This window comes from Thamnophis sirtalis, unplaced genomic scaffold, assembly GCF_051295495.1.
Source record: "Thamnophis sirtalis isolate CommonGarterSnake01/CBP01778 unplaced genomic scaffold, rThaSir2_p1.2 scaffold_9, whole genome shotgun sequence".
Classification (NCBI taxonomy): Eukaryota; Metazoa; Chordata; class Lepidosauria; order Squamata; family Natricidae; genus Thamnophis; species Thamnophis sirtalis.
The window spans coordinates 80,266,062-80,292,622 of record NW_028261389.1 but is presented as its reverse complement, the minus strand read 5'-3'; the positions used below and the strand labels follow the sequence as shown (position 1 = coordinate 80,292,622).

General features: G+C 43.5%; 1 protein-coding gene across 1 annotated transcript in view; it reads right to left on the bottom strand.

Moving 5' to 3' along the window:
• Window positions 1-23,727: 23,727 nt before the first annotated feature.
• LMNTD1 (lamin tail domain containing 1) overlaps window positions 23,728-26,561 on the bottom strand; it is a 34,302-nt gene continuing 31,468 nt past the window's right edge. The window contains exons 10-11 of the mRNA XM_087722379.1: window positions 25,292-25,383; window positions 23,728-23,970 (exon numbers count right to left, since the gene is read on the bottom strand). Coding sequence (XP_087578505.1) covers window positions 23,950-23,970; window positions 25,292-25,383 — 113 coding nt within the window. The 3' untranslated portion in view covers window positions 23,728-23,949. The remainder of the gene's footprint in view (window positions 23,971-25,291; window positions 25,384-26,561) is intronic.

Genomic DNA, 26,561 nt, shown 5'->3' with positions numbered 1-26,561 from the left:
GGGCTGGACTAGAGGACCTCCAAGGTCCCTTTCAACCCTCTTGTTCTGTATTCTAGACCCATTTAAACAAGCGTAAGATTTCGGGATGAATCTAGTGTACTGCAGCTGCCGAACGTTTATTCCTTTTAATAATATTGCGGTTAAAAAAAGGCAAATTATTTTAACGTATTGCCAGACTCTTGATTTTGTGCCTGGACAGCAGGCATTTCGTAAAACGCGTTATATAAAGATTGGCACCAGGATAACTGAGATTATCGTGAACGGCCGATGTTACTGTGCCTAATTTTTGAAAGAAGAGAAAAGGCACGGTCTGATCACAAGTTTCCTGTTTTCCCGTTTAGCTCCTTGAAATAGGATTTAAAAGTGTCTCCTCCGTGATAAATGAATTTAGATTGGTGGTTGCAGATTACAGCAGTCGGCTTTTCAATTTTCTATACCTTCGGTGAGACCTTTGGTTTCACGGGAAGAACTGTGCAAATCGGTAAATTAGTGTTTTTCCACTCTCACCTTCCCTTGTTATCATTGGCCATGAAAAATAGCTTTGAATAGTAGCTGGAAACTCCATTTGTGCTGGGCGTGAATTGTCATTGCTGGAAACCAGTACAGCTTCAGTTACGGTACTGGAACATTTCTGGACCTACATTCTTTAGGTTGTATCCAGAATAACAGGGCTGGAAGGGACCTTGGAGGTCTTCTAGTCCAACCCCTTGCTCAAGTGGGAGACCCTGTGCCCTTTCAGACAAATGGCTGTCCAGTCTCTTCTTAAAAAGCTCCAGTGATAGAGGAGGGAGGGAGGGAGGGAAGGAAGGAAGGATAACAACGTAACAGAATAACAGAGTTGGAAGGGACTCTGGAGGTCTTCTAGTCCAACCCCCTGCTCAAGCGGGAGACCCTGTATCCTTTCAGACAAATGGCTGCCTAGTCTCTTCTTAAAAAGCTCCAGTGATGGAGAAAGAAGGAAGGAAGGAAGGAAGGAAGCAGGGAAGGAAGGATAATAAAACAACAAGAGAGTTGGAAGGGACCTTGGAGGTCTTCTAGTCCAACCCCCTGCTCAAGTGGGAGACCCTACACCATTTCAAACAAGTGACTGTCCAGTCTCTTAAAAAGCTCCAATGATGGAGAAAGAAGGAAGGAAGGAAGGAAGGAAGGAACAAAGGAAAATAAAACAGAACAACAGAGTTGGAAGGGACCTTGGAGGTCTTCTAGTCTAACCCCTTGCTCAAGCAGGAGACCCTACACCATTTCAGACAAGTGACTGTCCAGTCTCTTAAAAAGCTCCAATGATGGAGAAGGAAGGAAGGAAGGAAGGAAGGAAGGAAGGAAGGAAGGAAGGAAGGAAGGAACAAAGGAAAATAAAACAGAACAACAGAGTTGGAAGGGACCTTGGAGGTCTTCTAGTCTAACCCCTTGCTCAAGCAGGAGACCCTACACCATTTCAGACAAGTGACTGTCCAGTCTCTTAAAAAGCTCCAATGATGGAGAAGGAAGGAAGGAAGGAAGGAAGGAAGGAAGGAAGGAAGGAAGGAAGGAAGGAAGGAACAAAGGAAAATAAAACAGAACAACAGAGTTGGAAGGGACCTTGGAGGTCTTCTAGTCTAACCCCTTGCTCAAGCAGGAGACCCTACACCATTTCAGACAAGTGACTGTCCAGTCTCTTAAAAAGCTCCAATGATGGAGAAAGGAAGGAAGGGAAGGGAAGGAAGGAAGGAAGGAAGGATAATAAAACAGAACAACAGAGTTGGAAGGGACCTTGGAGGTCTTCTAGTCTAACCCCCTGGGGAGGAGTCCATATACCATTCAGGACAAAGTCATTTACCAAGCATTTGAATTTCAATCCCGTGAGCATGGGGGGTGGTGGTCTTAAGTGTGAAAAACGGCCACAAGGCCCCCCTTTTTTTTTGGTGCTGTTGTAACTTGGAACCGTCACCAAACGAATGATGGTTAAATCCAGAACAACCTGTATAACACCCCCCCCCCCCAGTTTTCCTTCCATTGGGATGTTCCACCGTCTAGCCACCAGGGGGCAGCCTTGATGGAGGGAATGATAGCCAGATGCTATTTCTCTGTATCTAAAATTCACAATATTTTGTCCTTTCTTCTCCCTTCTCCCTTCTCCGGTATTCTAATTTTTTTCCCTTCTCTTTTCCCACCCGCTCGTATTATTGTTTTTTTTTAATTTGTTCTGCCAAAGTTCTTTATTCCTGAACGCAGAAAAGGTTATTGAAGGCAATTAGTTCCTTGCGAACGATGGTGAAACAGAAATAAAGATAACATTAAGGCGAAGAAAACCCTTTTAATTAATCACCCATCCTGGGGAAAAATAATTCTAAAATGCCTTCACTATCTAGGTTAATGCAGGTAGTCCTTGACCTACGACCAAAATTTATGTCGTTAAGTGAGAAATCTGTCGAGTGAGTTTTGCCTTGTTTTACGACCTCCCCTGGTTGCTGTTGTTAAGCGAATCACTGCAGTGTTAAGTGAACCTTGGCTTCCCCACTGACTTTGCAAGTCAGAAGGTCGCAAAAGGGGCACCCCAACCGTCATAAATACGAGTCAGTTGCCAAGCGTCTGACTTTGGATCACCTGACTGTGGGGAACACTGCTACCGTCGTAAGTGTGAAAAACGGTCGTAAGTTACTTCTTTCCAGCACCCTTGCAACTTAACGACTATCTTAGCAACTGCAGTGATTCGCTTAGCAACTGTGTCAAGAAAGGTCGTACAATGAGGCACGCTTAACAGACGTCTCACTGAGCCACAGGCATTTAGGGGTCCATTATGGTCGTAAGTCGAGGACCTACCTGTGAATTATTTTAACCAATCTCAATAAAACAGACTTCTGTTTTTTTTTCCTGTGGGATGGATTTTCAGACTCATGAGGCCAACTTACCTTGATGTAGTCCGTATTTGGGAAAAATAAATTGCATTTTCTCCAGATGTTGGATCCAGATGTTGGATGACACTTCCCATCACCTCTGGTCATTGACCGTGCAAGGAAACTTGGTGGGATCCTAGATCCTGTTCTGACCGAGGCTACCCCCAAAAGCACCAAGCGGATCCCGACAAAACCCCTTTTATTGAACGCAGGTGGATTCCTCTCATTCGCCTTCAGCCAAGGCCTGGCAAACAGTCTTTCAAAGGAGTATTTATGACCACAGACCTTATCTAGCTTGGAAAGCTGCCATGTCGATATTTTCCAAATGAGGTGCTGTGCAAGGAAAGACTTGGCACAGAGTGTCTGAGATTCACGGACAGATCTTCACACTCCTGAAACGAACGAACGAATGAATTGTCTCCTGTAAACTCCACTCCTCTTTTGCTCCTCTTTTATCTCCTCTGGGAGGGGCCATTCACCGTCCTTCTGTAGCCTTACTCCAAAGTCGACCCCTGTTCTTTAGCTGTTCCCTTCGTCTGGCAACTCTGTGCATGCACACACTGGGAACAGGCTCCAGCTGTTCTTCTGCCCCACTGATGTCTGACTCCGAAGGCAGCTGATAACTGTCGGACGATCCTGGCCCCCTCTCTGCCTCCAACACAGATCCCTCATCCGAGCCTTCCCCAGACTCCAGGACTGGCCCAGGTCCCCCCCCCCCCAACCCTCCTCACTGTCTGAATCTGCTGCCAGCTCCAATGGCCATAACAGATCCTTCAAAGCTATTTATTTATTTCCGAGGCCAGGATTGGATCCACCCTTCTTTAGGCCTGGCTTGCTGTTGTCTCCATGGGAATCTGCTCAAACCTTGGTCATGTCTGAAGGCCACCAGGCCACCTTCTGCCCACCATTGGGTCCTCTGCCTGCCTTTTTTCTGCTTCGTGTTGCAAGAAATACGGCCTGACTTGTGCAGAGCTCAAGGGTTGAGGTCCAGATGGCCTGCCACAGCTCATTTGGTTGATGGCAAGCGCCTCGCGCCCCCCACGCCCCCCCACGCCTGCTTGGCTGCATGGTCAACACCCTTTCTCTTCCGGTCTTCTGTGGTTCTCCTCCACGGACACCAGTCGGACTTTTTCATGAGTTCGCAGTTGGAGGAATGAAAAGCCATAATTGTTCCATCAAGGAAGGAAGGAAGGAAGGAAGGAAGGAAGGAAGGAAGGAAGGAAGGAAGGAAGGAAGGAAGGAAGGAAGGAAGGAAGGAAGGAAGGAAGGACAGTAAGGGGGAAAGAAGGAAGGAAGAAAAGAAAGAAGGGAGGAAGGGAAAGAAGGAAGAATGAGAGGAAGGCAGGGAGGTGGGTGGGAAGGGAAGAAGGAAGGGAGGAAGGGAGGAGAGTGAGGGAGAGCAGGCAGGAAGGAAGGACAGGGAAAGAAGGAAGGAAGAAAAGAAAGAAGGGAGGAAGGGAAAGAAGGAAGAAAGAGGAAGGCAGGCAGGTGGGTAGGAAAGAAGGAAGGAAGAGAAGAAGGAAGGGGGGAAGGAGAGTGAGGAAAAGCAGGCAGGAAGGAAGGACAGGGAAAGAAGGAAGGAAGAAAAGGAAGAAGGGAGAAAGGGAAAGAAGGAAGAATGAGAGGAAGGCAGGCAGGTGGGTGGGAAGGAAGGAAGGGAGGAAGGAAGGAGAGTGAGGGAAAGCAGGCAGGAAGGAAGGATGGGGGAAAGAAGGAAGGAAGGAAAGGAAGAAGGGAGGAAGGGAAAGAAGGAAGAATGAGAGGAAGGCAGGCAGGTGGGTGGGAAAGAAGGAAGGAAGGAAGGGAGGGAAGAAGGAAGGGAGGGAGGAAGGAGGGTGAGGGAAAGCAGGCAGGAAGGAGGGACAGGGAAAGAAGGAAGGAAGAAAAGGAAGAAGGGAGGAAGGGAAAGAAGGAAGAGTGAGAGGAAGGCAGGCAGGCAGGTGGGAAGGAAGGAAGGAGGGTAAGGGGAAAGCAGACATGCAGGAAGGACAGTAAGAGGAAAGAAAGAAGGAAAAAAGGAAGAAGGGAGGAAGGGAAAGAAGGAAGAATGAGAGGAAGGCAGGCAGGTGGGTGGGAAGGAAGGAAGGGAAGAAGGAAGAGAGGAAGGGAAGAAAGAAACGAGAGTGAGGGGAAATGCAGGTGGAAGTAAGTAAGTTAGGAAGGTGAGGGGAAAGAAGGAAGGAAAAAAGGAAGAAGGTGGAAGAGAAGGGAAGGAAGCAGAGTGAGGCGAAGGCAGGCAGGCAAGCAAGAAAGGAAGAAGGTAGGAAGGGAAGAAAGGAATGTGAGTGAGGGGAAGGAAGGCAGAAGGAAGGAAGGTGAGGGGAAAGAAGGAAGGAAAAAAGGAGGGAGGGAGGAAGAGAAGGGAAGGAAGGAGAGTGTGGGGAAGGCAGGCAGGAAGGAGAAAGCAAGAAAGGGAGGAAGGAAGAAAGAAGAAGGGAGGGAGGGAAGGAGGGAGAGTAATGGGAAAGCAGGCAGGAAAGAAAGAAAGAAGGAAGGAAGGAAGGAAGGAAGGAAGGAAGGAAGGAAGGAAGGAAGGAGAGTGAAGGGAAGGAAGGAAGGGCCCAGCTTATCACAGCTCAACCAGTAAAACTGTACCCAAAATGACAACTGAGCACTAATTTTGACACATCGCAGGGGGGAAAAAAGAGAGAGAGAAGGACTGCCTTCCCAGCAGGTGGAGGATGGGCTTGTGAGTCTTCCCCAGAAGGCACGGCCCCGCAGTCCATTCTCACACCAGGACAAGCAGTCACAAAAGCTCTTTGCAAAGGGAGGCATCCGATGTTTTCCCTTCTGTCTTCCGTTCTACCTCTCCTTTGCACAGGTAAGGTGTGGGACAGGTAAGCTGGAAGTTAAGGCAATCCAACTGGTGTTTGAGGTCTTTTTTTGCAATCTCCCCCCCCCCCCCAATTGCTTCATTCTCTGCAAATTAAGGAAGGATCTGGCCCCTGACGGATAAAACATTTAGCTCCGCAAATTAAGTGGCACCAGAGGCAGCAGCGGCATCAAATTAAGCCTGATTAATGTCACTGATTAATTCTCCAGGTCCACTTTAAGTGATTCATTGCCAGATAAATAAACAATTAGAGAAAGGAGGTTAGCTGACAATGGGGGGGGGGAGAATATACTCCTTCCCCCAATATTAATAATTAGAGCTTCACTTTTATCGATGGGCCTCAATATTAAGAGATGTAGAAGACCATCATTTCCCCCTCCCCCACCCCAAAAGCATCCATGCTGGGAAATGAATATTGAAAAGGGGGAAAGGAATGATATTTAGAGAAATTTAAAAAAAAAGATTTTGAAAAGAACGCTGAGTGAGACTGTAAAAGTTCCTGCAATTAAATGTCTCGTTTGATAGATTTTATTTTGTTTGCATGTAAGACAGCCTTAATTGCTCCTTTTTTTAACACACTGGCACATATTAAGAAATGAAAGTCTGCTGCCTGCTCTCAAAAGGAAGGAAGGAAGGAAGGAAGGAAGGAAGGAAGAAAAGGAAGGAAGGAAGGTAGGTAGGTGAGATAGATGATATAGATAAATAGATGATAGATAGGTAGGTAGGTAGGTAGGTAGCAGTGGTGGGTTTCTCGCCCCGTTCCAACCGGTTCGGTTGGAACGGGGCTGGCAGTGTCCTTGTGCACGCGTGCGGCACGCATGCATGCGTGCGACACACGCATACGTACTAGCGTCTGTGCGATGCTCCAGCTGCTCCTGGAGGATCGCGCAGGCGCTGTATGCATCCTGCGCATGCGTGGAAGCGCAGAACTCATCAAAACCAGTTAAGGAGCGCGGGCGCGCGGGTGGGCCCTTCGCTGTTCCCGGAAGTTACTTACTTCCGGGTTCGCCGACCAGCCGGTTCGCAGGGACTGCCGCTGACTCTGTAAACTGCTTAGAGAGGGCTGAAAGCCCTATGAAGCGGTATATAAGTCTAACTGCTATTGCTATTGTTATCGTAATGTTGAAAAATAGTTGTATGAGAAATATTGGAGAACTTTTTTGTTTTGTTTACAAATGTTGTTTCCTTGGATGGTTGAAAAGGTAAAGGTTCCCCTCGCAGATACGTGCTAGTAGTTCCTGACTCTAGGGGGCGGTGCTCATCTCCGTTTCAAAGCCGAAGAGCCAGCGCTGTCCGAAGACATCTCCGTGGTCATGTGGCCAGCATGATTCAACACCGAAGGCGCACGGAACGCTGTTCCCTTCCCACCAAAGGTGGTTCCTATTTTTCTACTTGTAATTTTTACATGCTTTCAAATCGCTAGGTTGGCAGAAGCTGGGAGAAGTCACGGGAGCTCACTCCGTTACGCGGTGCTTGGGATTCGAACCGCCGAACTGCCAACCTTTCTGACCGACAAGCTCAGCATCTTAGCCATTGAGCCACCCTTGGATGGTTGTATCCAAGATGTATCCTGATATATTTAAAAATTGCTTTTAATATTCGTTCCTCCACGCAATCCCATCTGCTTTTGCTTCACCCTGCCAAAAAAAAAATAAAAATACCATCCCTTTAATATTGGATCACATTCCTTTGCAAGAACTTTTTCCGCTGTGATTTTTCATGCACCTTCCTGATTTTGCTGCTTTCTCCAGTTAATTAATACGTTGCTTTTACGAAAAGTTGCCAAACTTGGAACAAATCCGCGAAGGATCAGATACGAGTTCCAAAAATACCAACCCACCAAACATGACTGCGTACAAGAATATGACCGAGAAACTTGGATTCAAAAGTCTAATTAAAATAAACGGATGAAGCTTCGGCAGGTTTTAGGAGCTGGGGGGGGGGGGGAGGGTGGCTGGGAAATCCACCGGCGTAGAGGTAAAATTCGATCTGCTTTGAGACACCAGGAACCTTCCCTTCTTGGAAAAACCTTTGGAGAAAAGGGTTGTGTTGATTATATTTGTCTCCTAGCTGAAGGCAATACCTTAAATCACCTCTTTACCCTACTTTGGGCTAATTAATATTCTATGGAATTTCTAATGACAGCAATGGAGGTGTGTGTGTGTGTGTGGAAGGCCAGAAAAGGTGGATCCACTCAGCAAAAATTCAACAATAAGGCAGGTGTGTGTGTGTGTGTGTGTGTGTAAGTAAGTGGATTTAATGAGTTCACATGTTACTTACTATGTGAAAATAGGAACTGGCACCTCTAACTGCTAGTCCTTGATTTATGACTTCTATTTCTATTTAGAATAGAATAGAATAAGAAAATGGAATGGAATTAGAATTAGAATAGGAATAGGATAGAAAATATAGAATATAAAATACAGAATAGAATAGGATAGAATTAAATATAGAATAGACTAAGAAAAAGGAATGGGAGACTGGAATAGAATAGGATAATATGGAATGGAATAGAATAAGAAAATGGAATGGAATGGGATAGAATTACAATAGGAATAGAATAGAAAATATAGAATATAAAATACAGAATAGAATTAAATATAGAATAGAATAAGAAAAAGGAATGGAATGGAATAGAATAGAATAATATGGAATGGAATAGAATTAGAATAGGAATAGAAAATATAGAATATAAAATACAGAATAGAATTAAATATAAAATAGAATAAGAAAAAGGAATGGAATGGAATAGAATAGAATAATATGGAATGGAATGGAATTAGAATAGGAATAGAATAGAAAATATAGAATATAAAATACAGAATAGAATTAAATGTAGAATAGAATAAGAAAAAGGAATGGAATGGAATAGAATAGAATAATATGGAATGGAATAGAATTAGAATAGGAATAGAAAATATAGAATATAAAATACAGAATAGAATTAAATATAAAATAGAATAAGAAAAAGGAATGGAATGGAATAGAATAGAATAATATGGAATGGAATGGAATTAGAATAGGAATAGAATAGAAAATATAGAATATAAAATACAGAATAGAATTAAATGTAGAATAGAATAAGAAAAAGGAATGGAATGGAATAGAATAGAATAATATGGAATGGAATGGAATAGAATTAGAATAGGAATAGAATAGAAAATATAGAATAGAAAATATAGAATAGAATAGAAAATATAGAATAGAAAATATAGAATAGAATAGAAAATAGACTATAATTACTATAGTATAGTATAGTATAGTATAGTATAGTATAGTATAGTATAGTATAGTATAGTATAGTATAGTATAGTATAGTATAGTATAGTATAGTATAGAATAGAATAGAATAGAAAAGAAAAAAACAGAACAGAACAGAATAGAATAACAGAGTTGGAAGGGACCTTGGAGGTCTTCTAGTCCAACCCCCTGCTTAGGCAGAAAACCCTACACCCCTTCAGACAAACGGTTGTCCAATCTCTTCTTAGAAACTTCCAACTGTCAGGAAATTCCTCCTCAGTTCTAAGTTGCTTCTCTCCTTGATGAGCTTCCACCCATTGCTTCTGGTCCTGCCCTGAGGTGCTTTAGAGAATAGCTTGACTCCCTCTTCTTTGGGGCAGCCCCTGAGATAGATCTTGTGAACTTGGAAGCTTGACCCATTGAAGCTCATCATGAACTCTGGGCAATTCCAGGCCAGCCTCTTAAAAACCTCTGGCGAGGGAGCACCCGAAATTCCTGGAGGCAAGTCGTTCCAGTGGCTAATTGTCCCGTTCCTTCCAAATTTTTTGGGTCTTTGAAACAGCTCTGGAAATGGCCTTGACAGAATCTCTCTCCTCTTAAAGGTGGGATCTCCTCTACACTCCCGAACTTGAAAGTTCAGCGATGGACTTCTCTGCAGTTTCCGGGATCTCAAGGTCAGCAAGAAATCCAGGCCTTGCTTGAAAAACAATTTATGAGCAGTTTTGGAGGGGGAGCAATGCTCTGCCCCCCCCCCCTGCTTGCAACGGGTCTTTGATTAGTTTGATTAGAACTCGGGATGGCATCATCACATTTTGTGCTGACTCCAGCGGGAGAGGGAACGCTGTGGGACTCTGAATAATGCACGGTGGTTATAGATCCATGCGTCCTTCTTGGCTGGGTCCCCAGAATATTCTGAATGGGCAAAGATAACCGGGACCGTGAATTTTGGGGGCAGGTGGGAGAAGCAGAAGAATTATGATTCACACTGGAGGAAAAAATATCTGGGTGGTTTGCAGGAGAGGTCTGGTCTTTCTCAAGAATTGAGCAAACATCTTGGTTTCATGAGAGAGACAAGGAAGAAGACTTTTGAGCATGGTGGGAAAACTTTTTGGATTCTCCTTCTCATACAAAGAGCCGAGGTGGCGCAGTGGTTAGGGTGTGCAGTACTGAAGGCCACTACAGCTGACTGTTATCTGCAGTTCGGCTGTTCAAATCTCACCGGCTCAAGGTTGACTCAGCCTTCCATCCTTCCGAGGTGGGTGAAATGAGGACCCAGATTGTTGGGGGCAATATGCTGACTCTGTAAACCGCTTAGAGAGGGCTGAAAGCCCTATGAAGCAGTAGATAAGTCTAACTGCTATTGCTATCTATCTATTTATCTATCTATCTATCTATCTATCTATCTGTCTGTCTGTCTATCTATCTATCTATCTACCTACCTACCTACCTACCTACCTACCTACCTACCTACCTACCTACCTACCTATCATCTATCTATCTATCTATCTATCTATCTATCTATCTATCTATCTATCTATCTACCTACCTACCTACCTACCTACCTACCTACCTACCTACCTACCTACCTACCTACCTATCTATCATCTATCTATCTATCTGGGTGAAATGAGGACCCAGACTGTGGGGGCAATACGCTGACTCTGTAAACCGCTTAGAGGGGGCTGAAAGCCCTATGAAGCGGTATATAAGTCTAACTGCTATTGCTATCTATTTATCTATCTATCTATCTGTCTATCTATCTACCTACCTACCTACCTACCTACCTATCATCTATCTATCTATCTATCTATCTATCTATCTATCTATCTATCTATCTATCTATCTATCATCTATCTATCTATCTATCATCTATCTATCTATCTGGGTGAAATGAGGACCCAGACTGTGGGGGCAATATGCTGACTCTGTAAACTGCTTAGAGGGGGCTGAAAGCCCTATGAAGCGGTATATAAGTCTAACTGCTATTGCTATCTATTTATCTATCTATCTATCTATCTGTCTGTCTGTCTACCTACCTACCTACCTACCTACCTACCTACCTACCTACCTACCTACCTATCATCTATCTATCTATCTATCTATCTATCTATCTATCTATCTATCTATCTATCTATCTATCTATCTATCTATCATCTATCTATCTATCTGGGTGAAATGAGGACCCAGACCGTAGGGGCGATATGCTGACTCTGTAAACTGCTTAGAGGGGGCTGAAAGCCCTATGAAGCCGTATATAAGTCTAACTGCTATTGCTATAACTGCTATTGCTACAATACAATACAATACAATACAATACAATACAATACAATACAATACAATACAATACAATACAATAATTCAATACAATACAATACATTTGCAGAGTGAAGGGACCTTGGAGGTCTTCTAGTCCAACCCCTTGCTTAGGCAGGAAACCCTACACCACTTCAGACAAATGGCTATCCAACATCTTCTTAAAGACTTCCAACATTGGAGCATTCACAACTTCTGGAGGCAAGTTGCTCCACTGGTTAATTGTTCTGTCAGGAAATTTCTCCTTAGTTCTAAGTTGCTTCTCTCCTTGATTAGTTTCCACCCATTGCTTCTTGTTCTGCCCTCAGGTGCCTTGGAGAATAGCTTGACTCCCTCTTCTTTGTGGCAACCCCTGAGATTTTGTAAGACTGCTATCATGTCTCCCCTGGACCTTCTTTCTATTAAACTAGACACACCCAGTTCCTGCAACCGTTCTTCCTATGTTTTAGTCTCCAGTCCCCTAATCCTCTTTGTTGCTCTTCTCTGCACTCTTCCCAGAGTCTCCACATCTTTTCTACATCGTGGAGACCAAAACAACAACAACAACAACTCCTCCTATTCCTCCTCCTCCTCCTCCTCCTCCTCCTCCTCCTCCTCCTCCTCCTCCTCCTCCCTCTCCCCCTTCTCCTTGTCCCAAAGGTGCTTTTTCAGGAGGCAACTGGACTTCCTTGTTTTTTCTTTCGAAGACGTTTCGCTGCTCATCCAAGAAGCTTCTTCAGCTCTGACAGGATGGTGGGGAATGGAAGGATTGATACTCCTTGCAGAGAAAGCTGGTCATTTGCATCCTTTTAGAGGGTTGTTGAAGCCTCCTCCTCCTCCTTCTCCTCCTCCTCCTCCTCCTCCTCCTCCTCCTCCTCCTCTTCCTCCTCCTCCTCCTCCTCCTCCTCTCTCAGCTGAAGAAGCTTCTTGGATGAGAAGCAAAACGTCTTCAAAGAAGAACCAGAAACTCTGGTTGCCTCTTGGGGGGGTAAAAAGCACCTTTGGGACCCCAGAGAAGGGCTTGATGGAACCAAGTGATGTAGATTAAGCGTCTTCCTTTGAACTGTGAGCCTTATAATTACGTTTACTTTGTGTTAATTGAGTTTTGCGTGTTTCCCTCTGTATGCTTAACAATTTGAAACAAGTGTTTAATTGATTCTCATGTTTGCGATGAGCCTAAAGGATTTCAGAGGCTGTTAATGTAACTTTTTAATATAGGATTCCCTGTACAACAATATTTCTAACCGTTGCACTATATAAAATTATAAATTCTTCCCACATACATCCGCAAGGTGCAATAAGGACATATGAGCTTTGCAGGAGTTTGCTGCCTCCTTAATTTTGGCGTTTTCATTCATTTTTCATCCACATATCATTCACTGCCACGCCATCATTTGAAACAGTGATGAAAAATGATCTTCCTTTCCGTTTTATTTTTCCGCCTGGCGTTCTCTGGACTTCTGGGCCTCCGAGAAAGCCGAAAGGAATGGCCTTCCTGGAAATTATGCACAGGGAACTTCACAACCGCTTGATGGAGGGAGATTACACATGCAACCTGATTAGGCTAACAATGATAACAAGCGTACCCTCACCGAATTGGATTTGAATAATTGAAAGAAAATGAGAGAGCAGGCATCGGAGCAGGGCCATAAAAAATGTGAGTTTTCTGCAAACAGCTGTGCTCCGCTTCTATGTAATAAGCCTGCACCTGAGCCCTGCGATGGTTATGGATTTGGTAAGAAGCAAGGATTTTCACATTATTTCCTTCCTTCCTTCCACCCTCCCTCCCTTCCTCATTCACATCCTGTCTTCCCTCATTTCCTTCCTTCCTTACCGTCCTCCCTCAATTCGGTCCTTCCTTTCTTCCTTCTTTCCTCCTTCTTCTTTTTCTCCCTCCTTCATGTTCTTCCTTCCTTCCTTCCTCCATCCATCCATCCATGTTTCTCCATCCCATTCTTCCCTCCTTCCCCTTCTTCAGGCTCTCTGCTTCTTCTTTTCTTCCTGTTCCTTCCTGTCCTCCCTTGTTCATTTTCTTCCTTCCGTCTGCCTGTAGTCCCTCATTTATTTTCTTCTTTCTTTCTTTCTTTCTTTCTTTCTTTCTTTCTTTCTTTCTTTCTTTCTTTCTTTCTTTCTCTCTCTCTCTCTTTCTTTCTTTCTTTCTTTCTTTCTTTCATAGATTTCTCTTTCTTTCCTTTCTTCCTCCCTCCCTCCATTCCTATTTACTTCCTTCTTGTCAATCTTCCTTCCTTCCTTCCTTCCTTCCTTCCTTCCTTCCTTCCTGCCTGCCTGCCTGCCTGCCTGCCTTCAATCCTTCCTTCCCTCCCTCCTTCCTTCCTTCCTTCCTGCCTGCCTGCCTTCAATCCTTCCTTCCTGTCTTCCTTCCTTCCTTCCTTCCTGCCTGCCTGCCTGCCTGCCTGCCTGCCTGCCTGCCTGCCTGCCTTCAATCCTTCCTTCCTCCCTTCATTTTTCCCTCCCTCCCTCGCTCTCCATCTCGGTCCCCCTCTCTTCTTTTGACAAAGGCATAGGTCCAAGAAACAACAGCTTGCAGTTGATAGAATCAGCTTTGGGCGGGGTGATAATTTTTTATTGGAAGAACCAAGCAGTTTTCCCTACATGCAGATTTCCTCATTAGCTTTATTGGGTGTAAATGAGGAAAAAAAAAAATGGATGCCAAGCCCAAATGTTGTGCAAAGACACGGCCTCCCAAACGGTCTTTTTAAAAATAAACAAAGAGATGGAGCCAATAGACAGATACACAGGTGCAACCTATTCCTGTGAACGTGGCTTCAAGCTAAGCTGGTTAGAGTAAATAAAGGAAGTTTAATAAACTGTAGGGTAGCCAGCCTTTGCCTAACACTCTTCACCAGATTTGATACCCCCTGGAAAGTAATTATCTGAGCCTTGGGGAAGAATGAATCTGTCCCTTCTCTGCTAGATAGAAAAGAGGAGGGGGAAAAACACCACACAAGGAAGAGGAAGATATTACAATTTGTTGTGATCTGCCAGCGACCAGGGGAGCTGGCAGCAGATTCGGACAGTGAGGAGGTTGGGGAGGAACCTGGGCCAGTCCTGGAGTCTGGGGAAGGCTCTGAGGAGGGCTCTGTGTCGGAGGCAAAGAGGGGGGCCAGGGCCATCCGACAGTTATCAGCTGCCTTCGGAGTCAGACGTCAGTGAGGCAGAAGAACAGCTGGAGCCTGTTCCCAGTGTGCGCATGCGCAGAGTTGCCAGATGAAGGGAAGAGCTAAAGAACAGGGGTCGAATTGGGAGTGAAGCCACAGGTAGACGGTGAATGGCCCCTCCCAGAGGAACTAAAAGAGGAGCGAAAGAGGAGTGGAGTTTGCAGGAGACAATTAGTTCACTTCATTGGTTCGTGACTCTCTGAGACTCCTGGCCAAGTTTTGCAGAAATTTTGCCTGGCCAAGCCCAGAGGTGGAGAGTAGCAAAGACATCGTTTCTCCTTCTCCTTCTCCTTCTCCTTCTCCTTCTCCTTCTCCTTCTCCTTCTCCTTCTCCTTCTTCTCCTTCTCCTTCTTTTAGCAACCCCATAATCCTTGCAGGGTGGAGTCTGGGCAATTGAATGAAGCTAGCAGTGGGTTTAATGGCTGGATGCCCTTCCCGTCGCCAATGCAGAGTTTCGTTCAGCAGATATATTCTCATCATGCCCAGAGAGAGAAATCCCTGCCTCTACCTAGGATCGAACTCCTAGGATCGGTTGTTAAAAGAAAGACGATGATGACGATTCTTGTGAACTATGGCGAAATCTGCTCGTCTGGATTTTAAGAAGCCTCTGAAGGCTTCTGATTTCCCTCCCAGCTGTAACCAGATGGGTTGTGTGTCTAAAGCCCAGGTAGAATATGCTCCATCTATTTCTCTTTTTGTCACTTTGCCTGCCATCCGATGCTTTTAATCTTTTGTCAGCCACAAAAGAGTCGGAGAGCGAGTGGGCGAACACATCCATCGAAGAAGCCACCAAACACGCTTAGTTGCAAAAGACATTGGTGTACAATAATCCCTTGGAGGAGAAACTTAGCTCATCTAACAAAATTTAGAGACGTAGAGGACATTTTGGGGGAAAAAAATCCACCTTTCTCTAGTTCTCTCTATTTAGGAAGGTTTTGGGAGGGGAAAAAAATGCAGTAGGTTGATCAAACATGTATTATTCAGAGCTCGGGAAGAAGGATGTGTTGCTTTCTCTCTTTTTTCTTTAGCAAAACAGCATCTACAACAGACAAGATGGTTTTTTTTTTTAAATCTCTCTGGAGGTTTGCAGGAAACAGCATTTTCAAAGTCACGGTTCCCCTCCTGCCCCAAACGGTGTCGGGGGAAACGATATTTCATGTTGATTTGTTTCAGATCAGAGATTCAAGAAATATATGCAGGGACACAGAGTCCCTGTCGCCGTGGCTCGGTAATTCAGCTAGGTGATTTCAATCCGCTGCCCCAAAGAATATCTTATAAAAAAAGTTAGTTTTATTATGGGGGGGGGTTGCAGTCAGAGAAGGGGGAAAAAAAGATGCATTGTAAGTTCCACGTAGAGTAATCAAAACATCAGTGTTTATCCCAGATCCTCAAACCCTCTGAATTGAAGTTCTTCCAATATTTATTTGGGCATCAAGAAAGGAGAAATAGAATAGAATAACAGAGTTGGAAGGGACCTTGGAGGTCTTCTAGCCCAACCCCCTGCTTAGGCAGGAAACCCTACAGCATTTAAGACAAATGGTTATCCAATCTCTTCTTAAAAACTTCCAGTGTTGGAGCATCCACAACTTCTGGAGGCAATTTCTGTTCCACCGATTAATTGTTCACGCTGTTGGGGAATTTCTCCTTAGTTCTAGGTTGCTTCTCTCCTTGATTAGTTTCCATCCGTTGCTTCGCAGTTTCCATCCGCTTCCATCCGTTTCCATCCGCAGCCCTTGAAGAGCATTCGGAGACTTCAGCTTGTCCAGAATGCGGCCGCGCGAGCGATTGTGGGTGCACCCCGGTACACCCACGTTACACCTATCCGCCGCGAGCTGCACTGGCTGCCTATTGGTCTCCGGATACGCTTCAAGGCGCTAGTCGTCACTTATAAAGCCCTTCATGGTATTGGACCTGGGTACTTGAGAGACCGCCTGCTGCCAATTACCTCCCAAAGACCTATTAGATCGCACAGAGCAGGCCTCCTCCGAATTCCATCCGCCACCCGGAGGAGGGCCTTCTCTGTGGCTGCTCCGGCCCTCTGGAATGAGCTCCCCGTGGAGATCCGGACACTCATCACCCTTCAGGCTTTCCGCAAAGCCCTTAAAACCTGGCTGTTCTGACAGGCCTGGGGCTGATGAGTTCCCGTCCCCGCTCGAATGGTGTGGCCGTTGAGTGCTTTTAAATTGTCTTTGTATTTCATTCGCTTGTCCTTGTTTTTTTGTTGTATTATCCCCTCCCCGTGGTTTGTTAGCCGCCCGGAGTCCCTCCGGGAATAGTTTGTAGTTTGTAGTTTGTAGTTTATTATGATTTATAGGCCGCCCTTTTCCCTGAGGGGACTCAGGGCGGCTTACAATACATGGGAAGGGGGGGTGCAAAACAAAAACACAAGACAGTGCATAAATAAAAATAAAACAATAAAACACAACTTTCATTCAACATTCGGGTGGGGCAAATTAGAATCTTATCCCCAGGCCTGATGGGATAGCCAGATCCTAAGGGCTGTGCGGAAGGTCTGGACGGTGGTGAGGGTGCAAATCTCCACGGGGAGATCGTTCCAAAGGGACGATAGGGCAGCATAAAAGTGAAATAAAACCTAAACCTAAACCTATCTTGTCCTGCCCTCAGATGCTTTGGAGAATAGTTTGACTCCCTCCTCTTTAGGGCAGCTCCTTAGAGATTGGAAGACTGCTATCATGTCTCCCCTGGTCCTTCTTTTCATCAAACTAGATGTACCCAATTCCAGAAACGGTTCTCCAGTCGCCTAATCATCTTTGTTAACGGAATGTTAAAATAACAGCCACATGTCTAGGAATGAATCCCACAGGTAAAACACAATGGATTGAATGCACAGTCAAAGAACACCACACCCCTCCTCACCACCAAGCACCCCAGGCTCAATTTCTTGACTTGGAAAAACTCCGGGGCCTAAAACCTTGACCAGCCTGCCTACCTATCAATGACTACTTCAGCTTCAACCACAACAGCACACGAACTCACAATAGATACAAACTTATGGTAAACTGCTCCAAACTTGAGGGTTCCGAATAGCATCCAAAAGTAAATCAGAGTCCGAGGCAAAGTATTGCTCAAAGTTCCAATTTATTGAGAGAGCCATGTTGGCACATCTGGGAAAACCTGGATCTGAAGGCTTCCTGGTTTTCCCCATCCAGTTGAAAGTTCAAGATCCTTCCCCCACACCCACAGGTCCATCCCATGGTCCAATCTCCCACTGCCATGCTGACAGATTCCTCCCATCCAGATCCGGTCAGGTGCAGAGGTGCAAAGTCAAAGGATGACCTTGGCTTTCTAGAAAGAATGTTGTTATGGCTACATAGCATCTAACTCCGTACAATCCCATTTCCCCACCATAGAAAATGCATAGTAGAATAATAGAAAGTGTGGCAGGCTAAAGATTAAAAAAAAAGATATCTGCAGGCTATGACAATTGATTGCAGAAAATATGACTTCAGCAGCTGAGTGGTCAATGCCTGGAATGCACTACCAATGGTTTCTTCCCCAACCCCACCTCCCAAATTTTAACCTTAGGCTACTACTGTGGACCTCACCCCATTCCTAAGAGGTCTTTAAGGGGCGTGCATAAGCTCACCAGCATGTCCACCGTCCCTGTCCTAATTTCCCCTTGCATTCATATTCATTTCATGTATTCATAATCACTTCTATACTTATATCTGTTATCTAATTCATGCTTGCCAAAATAAATAAATAAATAAACCAATAAATAAACCAATCAATAAATAAACCAATCAGTCAATAAACCAATCAATAAACCAATCAATAAACTAATCAATAAACCAATCAATAAACCAATCAATAAACCAATCAATAAACCAATCAATAAACCAATCAATAAACCAATCAATAAACCAATCAATAAACCAATCAATAAACCAATCAATAAACCAATAAACCAATAAACCAATAAACCAATAAACCAATAAACCAATAAACCAATCAATCAATCAATCAATAAACCAATCAATAAACCAATCAATAAACCAATCAATAAACCAATCAATAAACCAATCAATAAACCAATAAACCAATAAACCAATAAACCAATAAACCAATAAACCAATAAACCAATAAACCAATAAACCAGTAAATCAATCAATCAATCAATCAATCAATCAATCAATCAATAACAAGGCTACCTGTGGGGCAGAAACGATCCAGAATCCCAGTTATAAGATGGATTGTGTTCCTAAGAAGAACGCCTACGTTAAAAGATCTTTTTTGTCCTTTTAGCATAGCTGCACCGGAAATTCACCAGTCCCAGCACAATGTTTTGGCATTTTAAGGGAATTTGGCATTTGGGGAGCCCAGATGTGGGGGAAAGCCAACCTCTTCCCATCCTACTACACCAGGGCCAGCAAACATTCAAAGAGCCATTGGACCAGTGGTGAGATTCAAATAATTTACCAACCAGTTCTCTGCCCTAATGACCAGCTGGGTAGGCAGGGCTCGGTGGTCATGTGATCATGTAGGCGTGGCCAAGTCAATGTCACTCACGTCGATGGGCGCTTCGTCTTAGCTGTGACAATGGTAATAAGGGTTAACCGGAGAGGCAGTTTCTGTAAGCAGGGCAATAAAGATTAGGCTAGAAACAACACCAGAATGTTTCCTTCCTGCCTTCCTTACAGGATTAGCCCTGTAAAGTGGAAAGAAACAGAAGGAGATTTCTTTCCATCAACCGGTTCTCCGAACTGCTTAGAAAGTTACCAACCGGTTCTCCCGAATAGGTGCGAACCGGCTGAATCCCACCACTGCATTTTGGACCCATTTCTCACAGAAAAGAAAACACCAGGAGCCGCCAAACCCTTTTGACATCTAAAACGAAGGTAACACTGCATTGGGGGTTGGGCTAGAAGACCTCCAAGGTCCCTTCCAACTCTGCTATTCTGATACCAGCCACAAGGAAGTCTTAACTCTGCAGAGGAAAATTGGGCTTAAAAGAATGTCCTACATTTCGCTCTCTCGAGTCTGAACTTCAGGCTAATGGGTATCTGATTGAGTAATTTAATGGGAAAAGGCATGTAAAAATTAAGCCACTTAGCTTAATTATAAGTAACGAGCCTTTCCCCCAGATATTTCTCTGGCAGAAACGTGTGCCCTGAGGACATTTCTCACCATCTCCATCTATTAAAATTATGCAGCGCGGCCTGGAAAAAAGGAACGGTTGGGTGGAAATATATAGTGAAGAAGATCTGCAGAGGGCCATTATCCCTTCTCTTGAGCAAGATCCCACGCCTGGTTTGAGAAAACGGCCAGTTGGGGTATCTGTTGATTATCCCCGTGTTCCGTCCTCCTAAAAGTCAGCCCCCTTTCCCCTCAAAACAACGAATGTGAGGGTTGCCATAGAGCCTCCATGGCCAACCACAAAATTGGATTGAATATCTATTTTTTCTTTGACTTATAAAATCAATACTGAAAACTTCTGTCCTGGAGACAAATTCCTTGTGTATCCAACCACACGTGGCCAAATAAAGTATTATTCTATTCTGTTCTGTTCATTTTCCTATTTTATTCTGTCGTGTCCTGTCCTATTTTGTCCTGTCCTGTCCTACCCTATCCTACCCTATTCCATTCCATTCTATTCCACTCCATTCCATATTTTCCATTCCATTCCCTGTTCTATTCTCTGATCTATTCCATTCCATTCCATTCCATTCTATTCCATTTTCTTTTCTTTATTCTATTCTATTCTATTCTATTCTATTCTATTCCATTCTATTCCATTCTATTCCATTCTATTCCATATTTTCCATTCCATTCCCTGTTCTATTCTCTGATCTATTCCATTCCATTCTATTCCACTCCATTCCATATTTTCCATTCCATTCCCTGTTCTATTCTCTGATCTATTCCATTCCATTCCATTCTATTCCATTTTCTTTTCTTTATTCTATTCTATTCTATTCCATTCTATTCCATTCTATTCCATTCTATTCCATTCTATTCCATTCTATTCCATTCTATTCCATTCTATTCCATATTTTCCATTCCATTCCCTGTTCTATTCTCTGATCTATTCCATTCCATTCCATTCTATTCCATTTTCTTTTCTTTATTCTATTCTATTCTATTCTATTCTATTCTATTCCATTCTATTCCATATTTTCCATTCCATTCCCTGTTCTATTCTCTGATCTATTCCATTCCATTTCACTCCACTCCATTCCATATTTTCCATTCCATTCCCTGTTCTATTCTCTGATCTATTCCATTCCATTCCATTCTATTCCATTTTCTTCCATTTTCTTTTCTCTTCTATTTTTCTTTTCTTTTCTTTTCTTTTCTTTTCTTTTCTATTCTATTCTATTCTAATATATTCTATTCTAATATATTCTATTCTAATATATTCTATTCTATTCCATTCCATTCCACTCCATATTTTCCATTCCATTCCCTGTTCTATTCTCTGATCTATTCTATTCCATTCTATTCCATTCTATTCCATTCTATTCCATTCTATTCCATTCTATTCCATTCTATTCCATTCTATTCCATTTTCCTTTCCTTTCCTTTCCTTTCCTTTCCTTTCTTTTCTTTTCTATTCTATTCTATTCTATTCTATTCTATTCCATTCCATTCCATATTTTCCATTCCATTTCATTCCCTATTGTATTCCATTCCATTCCAAACCAATATGCCTCCCAAGGCTTAGCTGTCCTACCAAGGGTTGAGCACCATCATGAAATGGTGTTGGCGCAGATGGAACCCCAAACACCCCAATCTACAGAAGAGCAAAGTTGATCCGTCTCAACCTCATCAACTCCTCTGGCCCTGGTAGCAAGATTGGAGCATGGAATCCACTCTGTGGGTTGGTGACTTGAGTGGGAGATCCTCTTTGCTGTCTGTTGAGCTACCAAGACTCTTCTCATGCTGAACACACAACTGACTAGATTGATGATGGATGAAAGCCAACTCTGTCAGATGCAACAGGTGCCTTCCTCAATCGGTGAGGATGGTTGTTAAGAGAAAGAACAAAACCTCAACAGCTTTTGAACAGGAGAGTCCAATCTCATAAAATATTAGGAGAAACAGTGGGAGGCTTGTCAAATTGCTGCAAAACATTTGAAGACTCATGGACATAAATTATAATGTTCAGCAATGTGCACCTTCTGCTAGGCATTATACTTAAGAAAGGTGCATTAATCAAAATAATAATAATAAGAACCGAAAAACGAACTTGAATATGGTCTGGATTGATTACAAAAAGGCATTTGACTCACTGCCACATAGTTGGATCATAAAATGCTTAGAAACAACTGGCATTAGCAAAAATATTACATCCTTTACTGAAAAGGCGATGAAACAATGGAGAACCGAGATGGCGGTAGGGAATGAGATCTACGGAATGGTTAATATCAAGCGAGGAATTTTCCAGGGTGATTCACTTTCAACTCTTCTCTTTATCATCTCAATGATCCCACTATCAGCAATCTTAAAAAAAATGAAATTAGGCTACCAAACAGCCAAAAAAGCTGAAAAAATTTCGCATTTACTATATATGGATGATTTGAAACTCTATGGAAAGTCAGAAATAGAAATCCAATCATTGACAAACACAGTCCGAGTATTCAGCACCGATATTTCAATGCAGTTTGGCATGGAAAAATGCGCCACTGTATCCATAAAAAGGGGCAAAATCACTGCATGTGAGGGAATTGAAATGCCCAATGGCCAATTAATTAAATGCAAAGAAAATGAAGCCTACAAATACTTAGGCATTCTGCAGTTGGATAACATCAAGCATGGAGAAGTAAAAACTATTGTCAGGCGAGAGTACACCAACAGAGTTAGGAAAATTTTGAAATCTAAATTGAATGGTGGAAATACAATCAAGGCCATAAATACCTGGGCAATACCAGTTATAAGATACACAGCTGGTATAGTTAACTGGACACAAGCTGATTTGGACCTTTTGGACCGAAAAACCAGGAAACTAATGACAATGCACTACAGTTTACATCCACGTGGTGATACTGATAGACTGTACCTGCCCCGAAAATCAGGTGGCAGAGGATTATTACAAGTGAAGCAAACAGTTGAAGAAGAAAAACATGCACTGGTTGATTATTTAAAAGACACTCAAGAACAACTATTAATCGAAGTAAAGAACAAAAATCTACTGAAGGCCCAACAGACAAAACAAGAATACAGAAAAGATGTGATAAAATCAAGAATGGAGAGTTGGCAGAACAAAGCACTGCATGGCCAATTTCTGGAAAAAATAAAAGATAAAGTGGACAGTGAACAAACTTGGTTATGGTTAAAAACAGGTACATTAAAGAAAGAAACAGAGTCACTAATCCTGGCTGCGCAAGAACAAGCTATCCACACAAATGCCATTAAGGCCAAAATCGAAAAATCCTCTGATGATGCCAAATGCAGACTTTGCAAAGAAGCTGATGAAACTGTTGATCACATACTCAGCTGCTGTAAAAAAATCGCGCAGACTGATTATAAATTGTGGCACAATTCAGTAGCACAAATGATCCATTGGAATTTGTGCAAAAATTATAATATTAAAACAGCAACAAACTGGTGGGAACATCAGCCTGAAAAAGTCACCGAAAATCAGATGGTCAAGATCTTGTGGGATTTCCGTATACAAACCGACAAAATACTGGCGCATAACACACCAGACATCACACTGGTTGAGAAAAATAAGGTCACAATCATAGACATCGCAATACCAGGTGATAGCAGGGTCGCCGAGAAGGAACATGAAAAAATCGCAAGATACCAGGACTTAAAAATCGAAATTCAACGACTATGGCACAAACCAGCAGTGGTAATTCCAGTGGTAATTGGCACACTGGGTGCTATTCCAAAAGCACTGGAACTACATTTAAAACAGTTAAAAATTGACAAAATCACCATCAGTCAAATGCAAAAAGCCGCACTGCTTGGATCTGCACGCATATTACGAAAATACGTTACGACGTCCTAGGCCCCTGGGTGGGGCCCGACTAGTAACCAATGCCAAATCCGGCGAAACAACTGGCCGCTGTGATACAATTATATAATAATAATATGATTGTCTTTGGTTCTGCGAACTGGTATTAAAAAAAAAAGCTTCTGAGGATCATCCCTACCGCATGATCGTCGGAAGCTTTTTCCAAGCTTTTTAACAGCGGAAAGTGAAAAAAATAATTGGCCACACCCACCCAGTCACATGACCCCACCCCGCCAAGCCACACCCACAGAACCGGTGGGGTCATGTGACTGGGTGGGCGTGGCCAAATTTTTTTTTGTTGGGCCGCCTGGAAATCACATGTTCCTCTCTGCCGAACTGTGTATCACGACTCTCGTGCATATTTTACATTTATTCATTCTGAGGTGCTGAGACTCTTGAGACAAAGGGCCGCAAGCAGCCGTTCTCCCGTTGCGAAGGGAGCCAAACCAGTGTCGGTGATCGCAATGCCGTTCCTTCCGGTCTGCGTCCCCATTCTCTACCCATGGCGGCTGCTTCCTCCTCTTTTCTTTTATGCCGGTCCATCATCCGTTACATTGACTTGAGGACAACCTTGGGGGGTGGAGAAAAAGGTGGTCAGTCAGCCTGATTGGAGGTCATGGGAGTCGGCTGGTGATTGACGCTGTCATTGGTTAGTGTTCTGACTGAGGCTTCCCAAGAGCCCGAAGCAAACTCCTGGTCCCGAGAAAAAAACACCCTTTTATTTATCTACTGTCAATTCTGCTCCTTCAGATCCAGCCAAGACTTTCAAGGGAGGATTTACGGTCACAGACCTTATCTGGCTTGGAGAGCTGCCAGGCCGATCTCTGCAGAACTTGGCAAGGAGTCTCGGAGATTCATGAACCAATGAAGCGAACTCCACTCCCCTTTCGCTCCTCTTTTATCTCCTCTGGGAGGGGCCATTCACTGTCCACCTGTGGCCTTACTCCCAAGTCGACCCCTGTTCTTTAGCTCTTCCCTTCATCTGGCAACTCTGCGCATGCGCACACTGGGAACAGGCTCCAGCTGTTATTCTGCCTCACTGATTTCCGACTCTGAAGGCTGCTGATACCTGGCATATGGCCCTGGCCCCCTCTCTGCCTCCGACACAGAGCACTCATCCGAGCCTTCCCCAGACTCCAGGACTGGTAGGTAGGTAGATAGATATATAGATGATAGATAGATAGATAGATAGATAGATAGATAGATAGATAGATAGATAGATAGATGGATGGATGGATGGATGGATGGATGGATGGATGGATGGATGGATAGATAGATAGATAGATAGATAGGTAGGTAGGTAGGTAGGTAGGTAGGTGATAGATAGATAGATAGATAGATAGATAGATAGATAGTAGATGATAGATAGATAGATGATGGATGGATGGATGGATGGATGGATGGATGGGTGGACGGAGAAGGAGAGAGATTGACAGAGATAGATAGATGCAGGCAGGCAGGCAAGAAGAAGGAAAGAGAGGAAAAGAAAGAGAAATAAAAGGAAGGAGGGAGGGAAGAGAAAGAAAGAAGGAAAAATTTTGCTCCACGCGCATGGACATTTCCACCTAAAAAGCTATGTGCATGAGCACATTAAAAAAGGAAAAAAATAACAGTTTTTCAATGAAGATTGTTCTGTGCATGTGCAGAAGAGAAAATCAAGGTGGCGCCCCCGAGGATAGAACCAGTTCAGGCTTGTATCCTGCCCAGTTACTACCTACTCGGCCGAACCGGTCCAAACTCACCTCTGCCTTGGAGGTCTTCTAGTCTGCCTTCTCCCTGATTTTAAGCTTCTTGAAAAAAAGGCTTTCAGTGCTAATTTTCCTCTGTAAAATTCCACGTGTAACAACAGGATTTCAATGGAAATCAAACTCAGATTCCCCCCCCTACTTACCCCAGCTGATCGTGGCGGCTTTATTCGGTTTTTCTTGTTCCTGTATGCGGTGGCTAGCTTTACCTTATAACCTTCTCCTAAGTAGGAACTGTCTGTAGAGGAAAAATGAAACCTTTCAATGAAATAACATTCAGCACGGCAGATGAGAATTATTTCCTCCCCCTGGTTAATGTTAATTAATGTAACAGCAGAGGATAAAATAGAAAATAGTTTGCAAACTTCAAATGCTCAGACTAACATGGACATTGTGGTCTTAAAGCTTTCAAAATACAAGTCTTCCTCTCTCTCTCCCCCCCCCCCCAAAGGCTCTTATATTTTTCCTTTGGGTTATGAGGATTTTGGGATAATAGAGAAGATAGAGAGACAGACAGACAGATAGATGAACAGATAGATAAGGCTGGAAGATAGACAGATGGATAGATAGATAGAAAGATGATAAATAGATAGATAGTAGATAGATGATAAATAGATAGAAAGATAGATGATAGGATAGATAGATAGATAGATAGATAGATAGATAGATAGATAGATAGATAGATAGATAGATAGATGATGGATGGATGGATGGAGAGGGAGAGAGATTGACAGATAGATGGACAGATAGATAAGACAGGAAGATAGATAGATGGATGGATAGATAGAAAGATGATAAATAGATAGATGATAAATTGATAGAAAGATAGATAGATGATAGGATAAATAGAAAGATAGATAGATGATGGATGGATGGAGTTGTCTCCCCTCTTCTTTGGGGCAGCCCCTCAAATATTGGACCCCAGCTATCCCTACTCCTTCTTTCCATGAAACCAGACAGAAGAAGGAAATGAAGCCTTTGTATCTATTGAAAATCAACCCACACTGTTTATCAAGATTAGGTTTTTTTTAGCCTAGGTCCTGCCTTGGTCACATAGATAGCAAACCAGTTCGCCTCTGCGAAGGGAAAGAACAATTTCAAATAGTTTCCCCTCTCCCTCTATTTTAAGAGTGTTTTTACATGAGGTGTCTTCACATTAACATTTTTCCTTGGGAGCAGAGGCGAGATAGAATTGTGTTCTTGCTCTCCCTTTCAACATTCCCATACTGTAGATGCAAATACCACTAAAGCCATCTCAACGTTCACCTAATATTGAGAGGCCTGTTCCATTTGTGCAGCGCACAACGCCCAACTACTCCTCTGGAGACTCCTGGCCTCCCTATATCCCCTTTCTCCTCCTCCGCTTCGATTATCTCATTCTTTCTTCGTTGAGCGTAGCTGCCTCTATTTCCCAGC